This window comes from Brachyistius frenatus, unplaced genomic scaffold, assembly GCF_029030835.1.
Source record: "Brachyistius frenatus isolate BFR_SWC_R1_liver_20210118 unplaced genomic scaffold, ASM2903083v1 Contig_3, whole genome shotgun sequence".
NCBI lineage: Eukaryota > Metazoa > Chordata > Actinopteri > Embiotocidae > Brachyistius > Brachyistius frenatus.
In genome coordinates this window covers 3,214,859-3,227,866 of record NW_027210602.1, presented here as the reverse complement: position 1 = coordinate 3,227,866, position 13,008 = coordinate 3,214,859, and the positions used below count along the sequence as shown (strand labels likewise).

Below are 13,008 nucleotides of genomic sequence, written 5' to 3'. Positions count from 1 at the left end.
TCCTGTGTCCTCCAAGCTACTCAGTTGGTTTGGTGTTCTCTCTAAAAACCCTTTATGCAACATTAAACTCAATGACTGTGCTCTTGTCACTGTCACTTGCACATGACTGTTATTTCGTAGGAGGACACATTTCCTAATGGGAGCTTTCAGAAAGTGCTCATACTCATCTGACCACCCTAATTTTTAAACAGTGTCATTACCCGACACTGTACAACTGAAATACATTTGCTCCTGGTATCTTACCACGTCGTGGTGTGGAGGGAAGTCAAAGGTGTACTCTTTGCCCAGTAGGTCGTTGTATTTGTAGTTTACATTCTTCTTAACTTCATAAGCCCCATAATAGTCATAGTCTTTGACCTTTGTAGCGACACAGACAAACAAACAGTTAGAGGCTAATTAATCATCATTGTTTCTCAAGTGCAGAGAAGGACAAAGGACTGGGCTCGAGGCTGTCGCAGTGTCGTCCATTATTGGCAGTCAGTCTGCTCCAACATTATCTGAGAGCTAGTGGAAAAAACAAATTATAATCGACGTGGAGGCAAATAAATCAGTGGTGTTCATGTGATTGTGTCTGGTATGTATGTGTGTTGTGTGTGTGTCTCACAGCGGCAGGCCCGTCTTTGTTGAACCAGCCTGGTCTCTCCCAGCCGTGTCGCTCCTGGAACACACAGCCCTGCTCTGTCAGCACCTGAAACAATCAACACACACAAACTCAGAGCAGGAAAATCAGTAAGGAAAGTACACACAGATGAAATGTTGACCATGTAGTGTTTTCTATGGAATCATTGCTTGAAAACATATATCAGAGGTAAATTTCAGTCATATACTCATCATATTCAATGAGTTCACTCATGACATCTACAGAAATTAAAACATCCACTGACAGAGCAACCACTGATGCCGAGTCTTGAACTGTGACTGGTATTTTCAAGTGTTTAGCATCATTATTTATTCTGCCACTTGAGGGAAGCAGAAAAAGCAATAATTACAACATTGACATACTCACATTATAAAGTTGTTCCAGTGAAATTGCAAGAAAACAGTTGCCAATTTATACATCAAGCAGACAGAAAGCAACATTTGAATTCATTTGTGTTGTTTCTGTCCAACTATAGAATGTAAGTACAATACTGTCTTTGCTTTTAGCTCTGTTTTGGTCTCCATCAACTCTTGAGAAAAATATGTGGGTCTTTAGCAGCTAAGCAGTCCACTATATTCACCAGCTAATTACAAACTATTACTGTTTGTCATTTAGTTTTGATGTGAATGGTTTTGACTTAACCAGCATCACCAATAAGGCTGAACTAAAAATAAGGAGCTAAAAGCTCATTTCAGACCAAAGATTCGTGACGAGAGGAAACAAACGACCTATGGAAAAAGTTGCAGCAGTCTGAACTGGACCCCTCTGACCTTAACTCAAGCCCACTGACGGTGTCGTCTGCAACTTAGCTTGTCAAGTCTCACGTAGGCAGTTTTTGAACATAAAGCATGTCACTTCTTTTAACAGCCAATCATCTCAGAGCAAAGTGAGATGGCCATGTCAGTTAGCTGATTGTCAGTCAGCTGATTAGTTTGAGGATCACCTTATCAATTTATTTAAGGACCAACCATGTCTGTATGACAAACAATTCTGTTTACATGGTGTTTTTAGTTGTTTAGCCTGTTATAAGAGACATTTATATTAGGAGACACACTTCTCTGGAAAAAGAAAGAGAGAAATTGATAAAACAGGGGAGATCTCCTGTCTCAAGTTCAGGGCATAAATTTGAATAAGCATCCTAGGTATTCTGTTAAAGCACCCACTGGTACCTTTAAATTCCCGACCCGCTGATTGTTTTAAAATGATTGTCATTTTATCTATACTAAATATGCAACTATTCCAAATGGCTCACTATCACTATGCTCATTCATGTTTTAAGATGCTTATCCAGCCATGTAAAAGCCTGAAAAGTTGCAAGTTAAAAGAAAGTACAAAGAGTCACTTCTGTGGAGTTGGTACACAGATTCATCCAGTCACTTTGGAGTAAACTGCCAGGTTTCAGATTGACAAACTGCAAGTATTTTTTACGTTTCAAATCAACTTGTCGTAAATGTCAGGTCAAAACTGGCATTAAAACATCCTGTAGAGCTGTGAGGAACTGTGATAATAATAATTATCTGTGTTTCATCACAGCAACCAGACCGCTTTTATAAAACCGACACTCTTTTGATCTATTGTTTATGTTAAAATAACAATTAGTGCAACTTTAATCCCAGTACAAGATCAAAAAAATTAAGTGGCCTAAATATCAAAAACCTCATCTAGCAACAGACGAAGAACCGATGAGAAGGTAGAGCGTGTTTGTTTGACCCAAACTGCTTCAAAAAAATAGTACACGTCTTAATTCTTAATTTCCTGAGCAGTGTTTAGGTATGATATTTCAGGGCTCTCCATCCTCCTTGTTAAAACTGACAGTCGCCCACAGTTGGTAGGTATGTTCTGCTATGCTCTCCTCCTAGCAGGCAGCTATAGCTGTCTCTTGCCAAAACTTCCCACACCAAGCTATATTTACCATCTGTGTTACCGAGGTGGAGAAAGCATGTGAGCAGCCGTGTCAGAGATGGCCTGCTTGTGCTCTGAAATAATCCTCTATTGCCTACTAAAAGTAGAAAGTCTCATTATTTGCACAGGGACTGCTACTTTCGATCAAGCCCTTAAGTACCTCCTAGCCATAATACAATAAATCATCATGTGGTTATACATAGAAAAGGTCCAGGTGTTGTGACACAGATCATAAAGATCAATGATAAGACAGTTTGAGTTTTCTTTATAAATCCTAAGAGTCATAAATTGATACTGACAGCATGTCAGAATTGTGCTATAAGCAAGGATCATGTTTTTTGGGGGGGTTCTTTGTTTTGTACTGACTTTTACCTTTTTTTTAAAAAAGCGTAGCAGACCGGTTGAAAATGATTTTAATAATGATTTTCCCATGTTATTATTCCTGAAAAACTATGACCATAAATTATAGTAAACAACAAAGTCTTCTATGCGTATAACTCAGAAAAGAATTCAAGTGGTATGAGATACTATTTTTGCACAATGAGTATAAAAATAAAATTACAATCCAAGCTTCAATTACAATGTTTGCATTACAAATTGTGTTATACCTCAAATTTTCATACAAATATTTGTGCTGAGTTTTTTTTTTCTTCATTTTTCTTACTTTTTTGTAACCAAAAGACAAAATCAAAAAATAAAAGTCATAATGATGGAGAAATGAATTGGGAAGACACAAACTACTAAGTGAAAACACATTAAAAACAGAAACTCTTCATGTCTTTGTTCTTGTGCTCATTCTGTACAAAATCTTTAAAAAAAAAGTCAATCTTGAAAAGGCCCTTCAGCAAACCTGATTAATTATGCATGAAAGGTGTCAGGGAATCTAAATAAAACAAGCTCTAAGTAAGCACTAGACATGAGCTACAAAATATATTGACAACATTGCTAATGGAATCTGTAACAGTAATCTGTTCTGAAAAAAATGCCTGCATGTGTGAGCAGAGGCAAAAACAGTTAAAGGTAAATGAAGTCTGGAACAGGAAAGCATGTCTAAGTGGATAATTAATGCATAAAGTATGGTGGCAAGGCCCATTAAGAGCTTGGGCCGTGCTAAGGAGAGAAAGGAAACTGAAAGACATCCGAGAGCTGGCTACCGAAGCTAAGCATATCATTTATAGTCATGTTGGCAGGCAATGCATTAATAAATGTCGCTGCTAAAGATAAGGTACAGTGCTAACTGCTTTCTGCCTGCGCTTAAATCAGCTGTTTGACTCTGGATTTGATCGGAGGAGACAGAATGAGAAGGAGAGGGGGCATACAGGAAAGAAATGAGAGGGTGACAGAGAGATAAACATAGTGAGAGAGATGGGGGTCAGTGTTTGACAAATGATATTTTTGCAAACACTTGTATACCTATGTTTCTGAAGTGCACTCTATTATTCTGTCTTCTGTGAACACACACACACACACACACACACACACACACACACACACACACACACACACACACACACACACACACACACACACACACACACACACACACACACACACACACACACAGAGAGAGAGAGAGAGACAGAGAAACCTGCCAACCGGAGGTTTCAGCAGCATCATTTAAATGCTGATTTGTTCTGTTGTCACATTGCTATCTGAATTGGCGAACTAGATGCTGAGGTTACAGAAGTTAAAAGACAGAAAATGCAGACTGCAACAAAACTGACTGTGGAGAACACACAGAGAGAGAAAAAGGTAGTTGTAGAGAAACTAGTCGGAGAAATACAAGAGGAAAATTGTGAGAAAGAAAGAAGAAAGAAATCTGACCAGCAACAGAGAAAGGGAGTCATACAAATATAGGAAGAGATCACAGATGACCAGGTTAGATGGCAGTGGAGATGCTCCCATGACTTTAAAAATTGAAGTGGCTACATCTATGTAAGGACACCTCCACAATACGTGTCCAGATAGTTTATCTTTGGGTATGCACAAGCCGAAAGATATATGTTTGTCTAAATCAGGGGTTTCAAATCCATTGCTCGCAAGCTACCAGTAGCTTGTTACCTATTTCCGCTGGTTTGGGTTGAGCTCAGCTGTGAAAATGTTACTAAACATAAGTCTCGGACACTTTCAAAGTAGCTGTCAGAGGAAAAAAGGTTGCAGACCCCTGGTTTAAATCATGAGAGATATGACACTGCCCACACTTTTTCAAAATAAAAGCCCTCCTTACCTAACTGAAAGTGCTTGAGTGAGGCCAAGGTTAGTCTTAATGTTCATCGTCTTGCCTCATGCCCATGCACATAGCTGCCTTACCTTAATAAAAGGTGAACTCTTGCCTTTTTAATCTGCCCGAGTCATGCATTTGAGCCCCATGTTTTCTGTGACAATTTGCTGGATTATCTATAACTAGATTATCTGTTCAATTCCTTTATTCTCGTTCATCCTTATGCTTACCTCAAAATAACTCCCATGAGACTCATCAAACCCTAGTTGAAAGGAGGGTGACGAACTCACAGCAAAAAAAGACGGGGTTACTTCCTTGAACTCCTCATGAAACACCCTGATTAACTCTGTGCACCGCAGATCAAACCACCCATCTACCTGATGGAAAGGGTCCTTCCTCATGTTTCGGCTGGCCAGCGGCTCATCAAAGGGGAACACCACAGAGTAGTTTTTAGCATATGACTCATGGCTCCTCTCTCTGATCCAGCGTTGGTTGTCTGTCAGCGAGTTATGAAAGCGCCTGAGACAGGAGGGAGAGGAATTCAAAAGATTAACGCTCATTAAAAGTCAAAACCATTCAAACTTCGTGATTGTGTTTCCCGCTGCCTGTTGACACAATGACAATCACAAGCCTTTGTATGTACCTGATGTCATATCCATACATGTCCTTTTCAGGGCGGCCATGTATGATCCAGTGAGCCAGCTCTCTACCACAGCCACCTCCCAGCATCATACCTGACACAGAAAGAGCAAGACACTTGTTGAAATGATTGTTTCATAAAATTCTCAAGTTGCTTATTAAGCAAAACATTTGCTGATATCAGCTGCTTTAAAGTCACAACTTGCCTCTTGTGCTTTTTAACTGACTTTCTTTGGGTGTTTTGATAATCATTTTCCAAATGAAACTTCAGACAAAGAGAAAAATGCCCTTCGCAAATTCCCAGAGTCAAAGAATTGACTGATAGTCACAAAAAAAGAGAACGATGTCACCTTAGACTCTTTGAAGTCAGGGTGAACATGTTTTTCTTCCCTCTACATTTTGTACATTAGGAATTTCATGATAATAAAAAATGTTTGTTTGGTGCAGAATAAACAAGTATACACAAAAAAATACATCCAATTATCACAAGGACCAGGGGCCTCGTTTATAAAACACTGCGTGGGATCCATACTAAAAGTGTACGTGCAGAAAACGGCGTGCGCAAAAACATATTCTGATTTATAAAAGCGTGCGCACGCACACCTGAACGCAATGTTCCCTTTATAAATCACAATTCACCTTGAAATGTGCGCACGTAGATCAGCCTCACATGCCGCCGTCAACACGCCCACATTCAACCATAAATGGTCAATGAAAAGCATATTATAAAGGTTGTTGCATAAAAAAACTTGCCCTGTGGATCAGTGGTTCTTTGGTGAATCATGTAAACAACGGAGAGGAAAACCCGGAAATTGATTTTTTTTTTTTTCGGACACAGAACTCGAGGTGTTTGAGGACGAGGTGGAAGATATGAAGCACATATTTGTTCGGTGGTCACAGCTGTAGGGTCAAAAACAAAAGAAAATGCAGCGAGTGGTAACGTGTTGCTGCTGCAGTGATAGAACTTCCACCGCGATGTCTCCATTACGCTGCACTCTGCACACAACTGCATTAAACTATATGTGCACAACAAGACCTTTTTTCTTTTTTAAACAGACGCTCTGTTCTGCAGTTCTTCAATCTAATGCTGTTTGATGTTATCTTGGATTTTCACAAAGGAAGATGATTAGTTTGCAATGTAAATGCTGTGAAAAGGAACGCGTTTGAGTGACGGTGCGTAAGATATAATGAGCGGAATTAAATGTGAGATATAGATTTGCTTCAATCAGCTACAGTTCAAAGTTGCTTATGGAATAATAATAGGTCACGGGCAAAAATCACCCTGCTGGTTAGAATGTTAATGATAAAGTGGACCCATGTCCAAATAAGATCTGATATGAAGGGAAATTAAATGTGTGAGAGGCTTCATTATACGTATCAAGTTGTCTGTCACATTTAATTTCTACAATCTGGCTTCAATTCACCACCTCACCGTCTGTGTCGCCAATTTTCCCGTCTCCAGAACATGCGTAAGGATGTGTCAGAGTTTGCTTACAGGCGCACACTATTTACCGTCAAATTTGTTTTTATAAATCTCGACTTTTGCGTGGGGAGTGGCTACGCCTTTTTCAGGCCCTGTTTTGTGCGTAAGCAACGGTGATAAACGAGGACCCAGATGGGGAAATAAAAGTGGAGAATGTTAACAAGAAACAGGAGCTCTCTTCTGCTTTCACCTGCCTATTACCTGTGTGAAGAAAGTTTCATGAATTTGAAGAGAAAGAAAGAGAAGAGAAAGAATACAACAGAGCAGTTTTTGTCCTCTATATATCATACGAACTGCAAAGGACTGTTTTGACCTTTGTTCCATCATTTGACCCTTGCTCACAGGAGCCCCAGAGCATTGTGACCTCATCATCTGCAGCCAACCAACAAACAAACACTGGCAATATAATGTTTTATCCAGCTAGTCCCAAAACTGCAGGGTTAATGAGCTGAGCCCTTTCAGCAACCCCCTGCTCGTGTTGAGTTGCTGGTAATTTGCTTCTCTTGCATGAGATGCACAACATCGATATGCTGCAGCACAACCAGTGTGTCCTTACATCCCTATTTCTCTGAGCGTTCCCTCTCCCTTGCATCTCTCAGCACTTCCCTCATCTGCAGGCACTGTCACTCCGAGCCTGGGTGGACATTTGAATGGCTGGACGGATGGATGGATGGATGGATGGCTGGACGGACGGATGGATGGATGGATGGACGGATGGATGGACGGATGGATGGATGGATGGATGGATGGATGGATGGATGGATGGATGGATGGCTGGACGGATGGACGGACGGATGGATGGATGGATGGATGGACGGATGGACAGCCAGATAAAAGGGAGGAGCGTAAGAGCAGGAGTATGATGAAGTTCTCTCAGGACAATGTGTAGACAACCAACAAGGCGAGGTGGTACTGATAAATGCCACCCCAGCTAACTGCACTTTTTCCTTCCTCACGACATGTGTCTTTCTCTATTGCTGTTCATTTACACTTTGCAAATATTTACAATGTCAATATTTATCATCCCCTCCCCTCTCTGCTGCATCGCTCTCAGATTCTTCCTCTCTTCTGACATTTACAGTGATGCTGCTAGGAAAAGAGGATTTTAAACATGGAGAGAGCATACACAACTGTATTTATCCTTCTCTACTGAAGTAGAGGAGTAAGCATTATTTGTAGGTAAAAAATATTTAGTATCGACATCCAGTAAAAGCAGTTAATTTGGTTAAAAACTGACCACTTCGGAAAACAATGTCTGTATGTTAAGGGTGGAGCTAGAGTCTGGATTTGTTAAGATTAGTGCAACCAATCTTCACACCTACGTATCTTTAATAACTGATTTTATTTATAGTCTTTTTTGTTGTTGTTTGTTTGTTGGTTGGTCTGTTTTTTTGCTTTTAAATTTAGGAAGCCTATTGTACCATTTGGCCAGGGACTACAGATGAAAATTAGCTTTTTTTTCCCCCTAGTTAACTCTAGCTATTTACAGCAGTGTTAATTAATGCATACTGTTGTTGTTGAATAAATAAATACGAAAAAAAGTTTAAACATGTAACTATCAGCATTTACAAAGATGACTTGCTTTAAAACATTGTGTCTCATTTGTTTAAGCCAGTTGTTCCTACAACAGTTAATCTGTTTGCTTTGCACTCATGTGCAGCATCCCAAGCTATTATTATGTCATGCAGGAGACAAACAAGATACCTTATGTAAATAAATCTGCTTCAGGCCACAGCAGGCTTCTTTTTTCTTTTTTTTTTAACTCTGAGCAGAGCCGCCTGCCTCCAGTCTTTTGTCTTCAGCTGGGCAAAACATGTCCAGCTCTACACTTTAAAGGAATGACATTTTGAGAAACACACGCTTCTTGCCTCTCTTGCCAAGACTTAGATTGATACCACTCGCATGTCTATGAGGGAATATGAAGCCAGATGCAGAGGATGGAAATCCACCAGCCAAAACCTCCAAAGCTCATTCATTGGCACCAGCTTGTTATATCTGTTTCCACTCTTTATGCTAAGCTAAGCTAACTGGTGGCTAGTTGTACCTTCATATTTACTGTACAAACATTGGTGGTATTAATTTCCTCATTTAACAAGAGAAAGAACCATATTTTCCCCCAAAACTATTCTTTTAAAATGTTTTTTGGATTTAAATTTAAAGAAAATCCTGACTTGGTGCAATAGTCACTGAAATCCAGCAGCTTTGAGGTTTCAACATTTATTCACCTTCAATTTAACAATACTGTGCTGAGTGAGAGCTCAGTGGGTGTGTTTTAGCCCCTTTCCCCCAACCCAGCTCCTCTTCAGGCTGTCACCTTTAACCCTTCCATCAAAGTAAAACTATAACGTATAACTAGAAGAGGGGATGAGGTGTTGCTGCTGTTTGTATCACTAACACTATCCAACTATTTTGTATTTACTTAAATACAGACAACTATATGTGCCCTATAATGTGAAAAAAGCCTTAGCCATAACATATAATATTACATAATAAGGTTCTTATTATTGTCATTATGAGAAAGATGGTAATCCAGCTTTGTAAGAGGTGCTGTAGTTAAAAGCAATTAAAGAACCATAATAGCCAACACAATAAATAAGTGCACTGAAGTTAAGTATTCTGCATGAAGGTTTTGACACAGGACTAAGTAAGCTAAGGTTGCCAGGCAACAAATGCAACTTCTACCTGTCAACAGACTCAGTGATTACTTGAAAACCAAAATTAGATCCAGCAAATACGGAGGCTGAAAAAGTTTTGAGCATTCACTGATAGTTTGTGGGTTTTTTTTTTTTTTTTTTTTTTTTATTGTGAATTGACTTTGACCCTGTGGTTTTTGAATTATCCCCCCTCTTTTGTTCTGCTCTGAACCCGAGCTGTGTGAGTGAAAATGTGAAATTGACAGAAGGCTGTTTCCTTACCAGAGGGACACCGAGACAGAGGAAGAAAGAGTGACAGATGCAGAGTGACTGGGTAAAGGACAACATGGGGAAAAGTGGACATGACCAACCAGTGTTTACTTCGTGTGTGTCGGGCAAGTGGATGCAGACCATCCTTGCCATGCACGGCCAGTGGAAAAACATTCATTATCAGTCACCATTTACCAGGTGTGAAATCAGATATGCTGGACCGATTCCAATTAGCTTGGTCGCAGCATGACAATTTAAAATACAGACATGAACATTTTATCCACCTCCATTCAGATAGGAATGTTCTGTTTATATTTGCTTGACATGTGAAAAAAAAAAATACAAATTTGAGTTGAAAAAGGGCTGTGCATCACTGTCAACCTCTGCTATTTTTTTTTTTTATGTTTATCCACTTCTTAGATTTTTATTTTTTTTGTCAATAACTGAAAGAAAATTGTAAAAATGATCCCATTGCAATTTCCAAAAGTCCAGAGTGATGCCTTCAATTGCTTGTTTTGTCTGACCAATAACCCCAAACTCAAAGATATTCAATTTACAGTGATTACATAACAGAGAAAGGCTGGAGCCAGTGAATAGTTGGCTTTTTTGCCTGATAAATTACATAAACTTTAACTAAATTATATAACTTATTGGCAATTGTTTTTCTGTTAATTTTATTATGAAATAATAGCTGTATAAATTTATACAAGAACTGTGCGGATCAGGGACAGGAGCATTAACCTGACGATGGCTCACAGGATACAACAATCAGACTGATGAACAGAGCAGTTTCATGGACAAGTGGTTGGAAAAGAAGAGTGCAAGGGAGGAGGTGCTCATGAACAGCAAGGACCAGTCATCAATTTGCAAGAATCCAACCACACTTCTGAGGTTAAAAAGACAGATGGAAGCTCTGTATGTTATGCGTGTTGAGAGCACTACATGCCCACTCGTCAGGACTCCACCTCGCTGCACTTCCCGAGCTTTTGCCAGAACAACTCCAGCGCTGAACTCTGTCATCTTCTGCTCTTATGCAGGAAATATAAGCTTTTCTCTAACTGTCTATTAAAGCTTGTGGTGATTACTTTACCCTTTACACCCCCACTGTGTCTCTGTTTTTCAGTCGGCTGAGATGCTCAGAGTCCCCTCTCTCTAATGTCAGAGGTAAGCTCATCTTTGAGTGAAGTAATGGAGTGACTCGGGTTGTTTGTGCATGTATTTGTGTTCTCTATGGACTCTTAAAAATGAAAACCACTCCATTATTCATTTGTGCCTTGAGAGCATCCACAGAGATTGGTGAAGGCTGGGTCAAAGACTAGGAAAAACATTCTTCGGCCATTTCGCCTCGCTCCTCTTCCTCCTGTTTATTATGCCATTTACTTCCTAAGAATATATCTTTGACCTTTCTACCTCATTCATTTCACAAAGTCCTCAAGGAAAAGCTCTACACTACAATGTACTTGAACATATACAATGCTCAGTGATGTGCATCATTTGCTTTAGCTAAAGTTTATGAAGCTCTGTCCTTCTCATGCACTCCTCTTTATATCCCTCTCTTTCAGGTTAATCTTTAGATCTCTGTCTCTGTTTTTTCCACCATCTTTCCATTAACACAGAACATACCAGCGCTGTTGAAGCCGCAGCCGAGGAAGAAACCTCTGACCTCTGGGGCTTCTCCCATCAGCGGTTTATGGTCTGCTGTGAAGGACTCTGAAAACACAAACAGAGAGCGACTTTGGAGATAAAAGTGGCAACAAATGCAATGTAACCCACCAACGAGGTTTTATATTATACTTTATTTTGTGGAACAGATCCAACAACATTCATAATATTTTGTTCATGTCTTTTCTTTCTTACTTTACTGTGGTATAAGTGATTGGTAGCCATTTGTTGATAGCTATTATATATATCATATATATCACATCATATATAACATATCTATCTTTTTTTTGGTCAATAACAAATAATGGGTATAGCAATGTGAAATTTTTTAATTACACTTCAATTACTAAAGCTCCATAGCATCAACAGTCTGAGGGCTGAAATATTTACTATCTAAGCATCTTATGATACACAATTTGCCCCATATTGATGAAAACAGGATGTGTTAGTTTGGCATAAGTTATGGCTGTGCGGGGAGGCAATTAGCGTCAACCAAAAGACTAGTTTGAATTTAAAATATGTCTGATTTATATTATGTGTGTTTTATGCTGGCCTGCTGTCATGAGAAAAATGGTAAGTCTACTGTCATCAAGGTTTGTTGGAGGAGTCCCGCTCTGAGTTCGAGGCCTCTGAAGAGCTGTGTCCAGCACTGAAGCCAAGCTCATGTTTGTGGTCAGTAAATAGTGCTTAACTGTAAAGTTAGGTTGGCTGTTTTTTAAAACAATGTCTCCTTTTCTGTTTCAAGGTGTTAAAAAAATCAACGAAGAAATGATGTGTGGTTTTGGAGACTTTTAAGTTGTTTAAAGGCAGCTTTGAAAAAGGTGTGATGAATTAAAAAAAAATGTAATTAAATTAATTAAAGAGAAGAACATAGAAGGCACCACAGGCCTGTCAATCAGACACACTCCCAAACATGCCGCTATTTGAAGCCTAATATCTAATGAATGATGGGTTTAGTTTCAGATGGACCACTAGAAAACTGAAAATAAGAAGTGACTTTAGAAAATGACACTATAAGAACCTGTGGAAAAAAATGTGTTGACTTATGCATTGGCCTCATTTTTCCAACTCAGAAGCTGCGTCCACTTTTATATACAGTCTATGGTTTTTATACTGAATAATGGACTTAACATTACATTTTGTGGGATAGTACATATTATCAGCACCTGTTTTACATGTGTTTGTGAGCAGTGGTACAATTTCTTTACAGACCTGAAACTAAAGCAGAGAGCACGTGTCAAAATTTGTGTCAAAGTTGGGACATCATCAACGGAAATGCTTGAAATGCCTCAGAAAGCCTACTGCACTGAAGCACTGAGCCAGGCGAGGTGTTTTGAGTGGCATTCACGTTTCAAAAGGAGCAGAATGTCACTGTTCAAGACTCAAGACGATGCATCATATCAGCTAGGTTTTCTTTCTTCACGGGGTTGTGCGCTGTGAATTTATCCTCCAGGGTCAGACTGTCAAAACCAAGTTCTACTGTGATGTTCTATCCTTTGGGAGTAATGTTAGCAGGTTTTTTGTTCCACAAGAGTTTAAAAATAATCCAGTTTGCACC

At 39.4% G+C, this 13,008-nt stretch overlaps 1 protein-coding gene across 2 annotated transcripts in view; it reads right to left on the bottom strand.

Moving 5' to 3' along the window:
* Window positions 1-13,008, bottom strand: part of sardh (sarcosine dehydrogenase) — a 46,603-nt gene that overhangs the window by 16,501 nt on the left and 17,094 nt on the right. For both annotated transcript variants that reach the window (XM_069703390.1, XM_069703400.1), the window contains exons 10-14: window positions 11,412-11,498; window positions 5,407-5,497; window positions 5,141-5,282; window positions 605-688; window positions 244-357 (exon numbers count right to left, since the gene is read on the bottom strand). In XM_069703390.1, coding sequence (XP_069559491.1) covers window positions 244-357; window positions 605-688; window positions 5,141-5,282; window positions 5,407-5,497; window positions 11,412-11,498 — 518 coding nt within the window. The remainder of the gene's footprint in view (window positions 1-243; window positions 358-604; window positions 689-5,140; window positions 5,283-5,406; window positions 5,498-11,411; window positions 11,499-13,008) is intronic.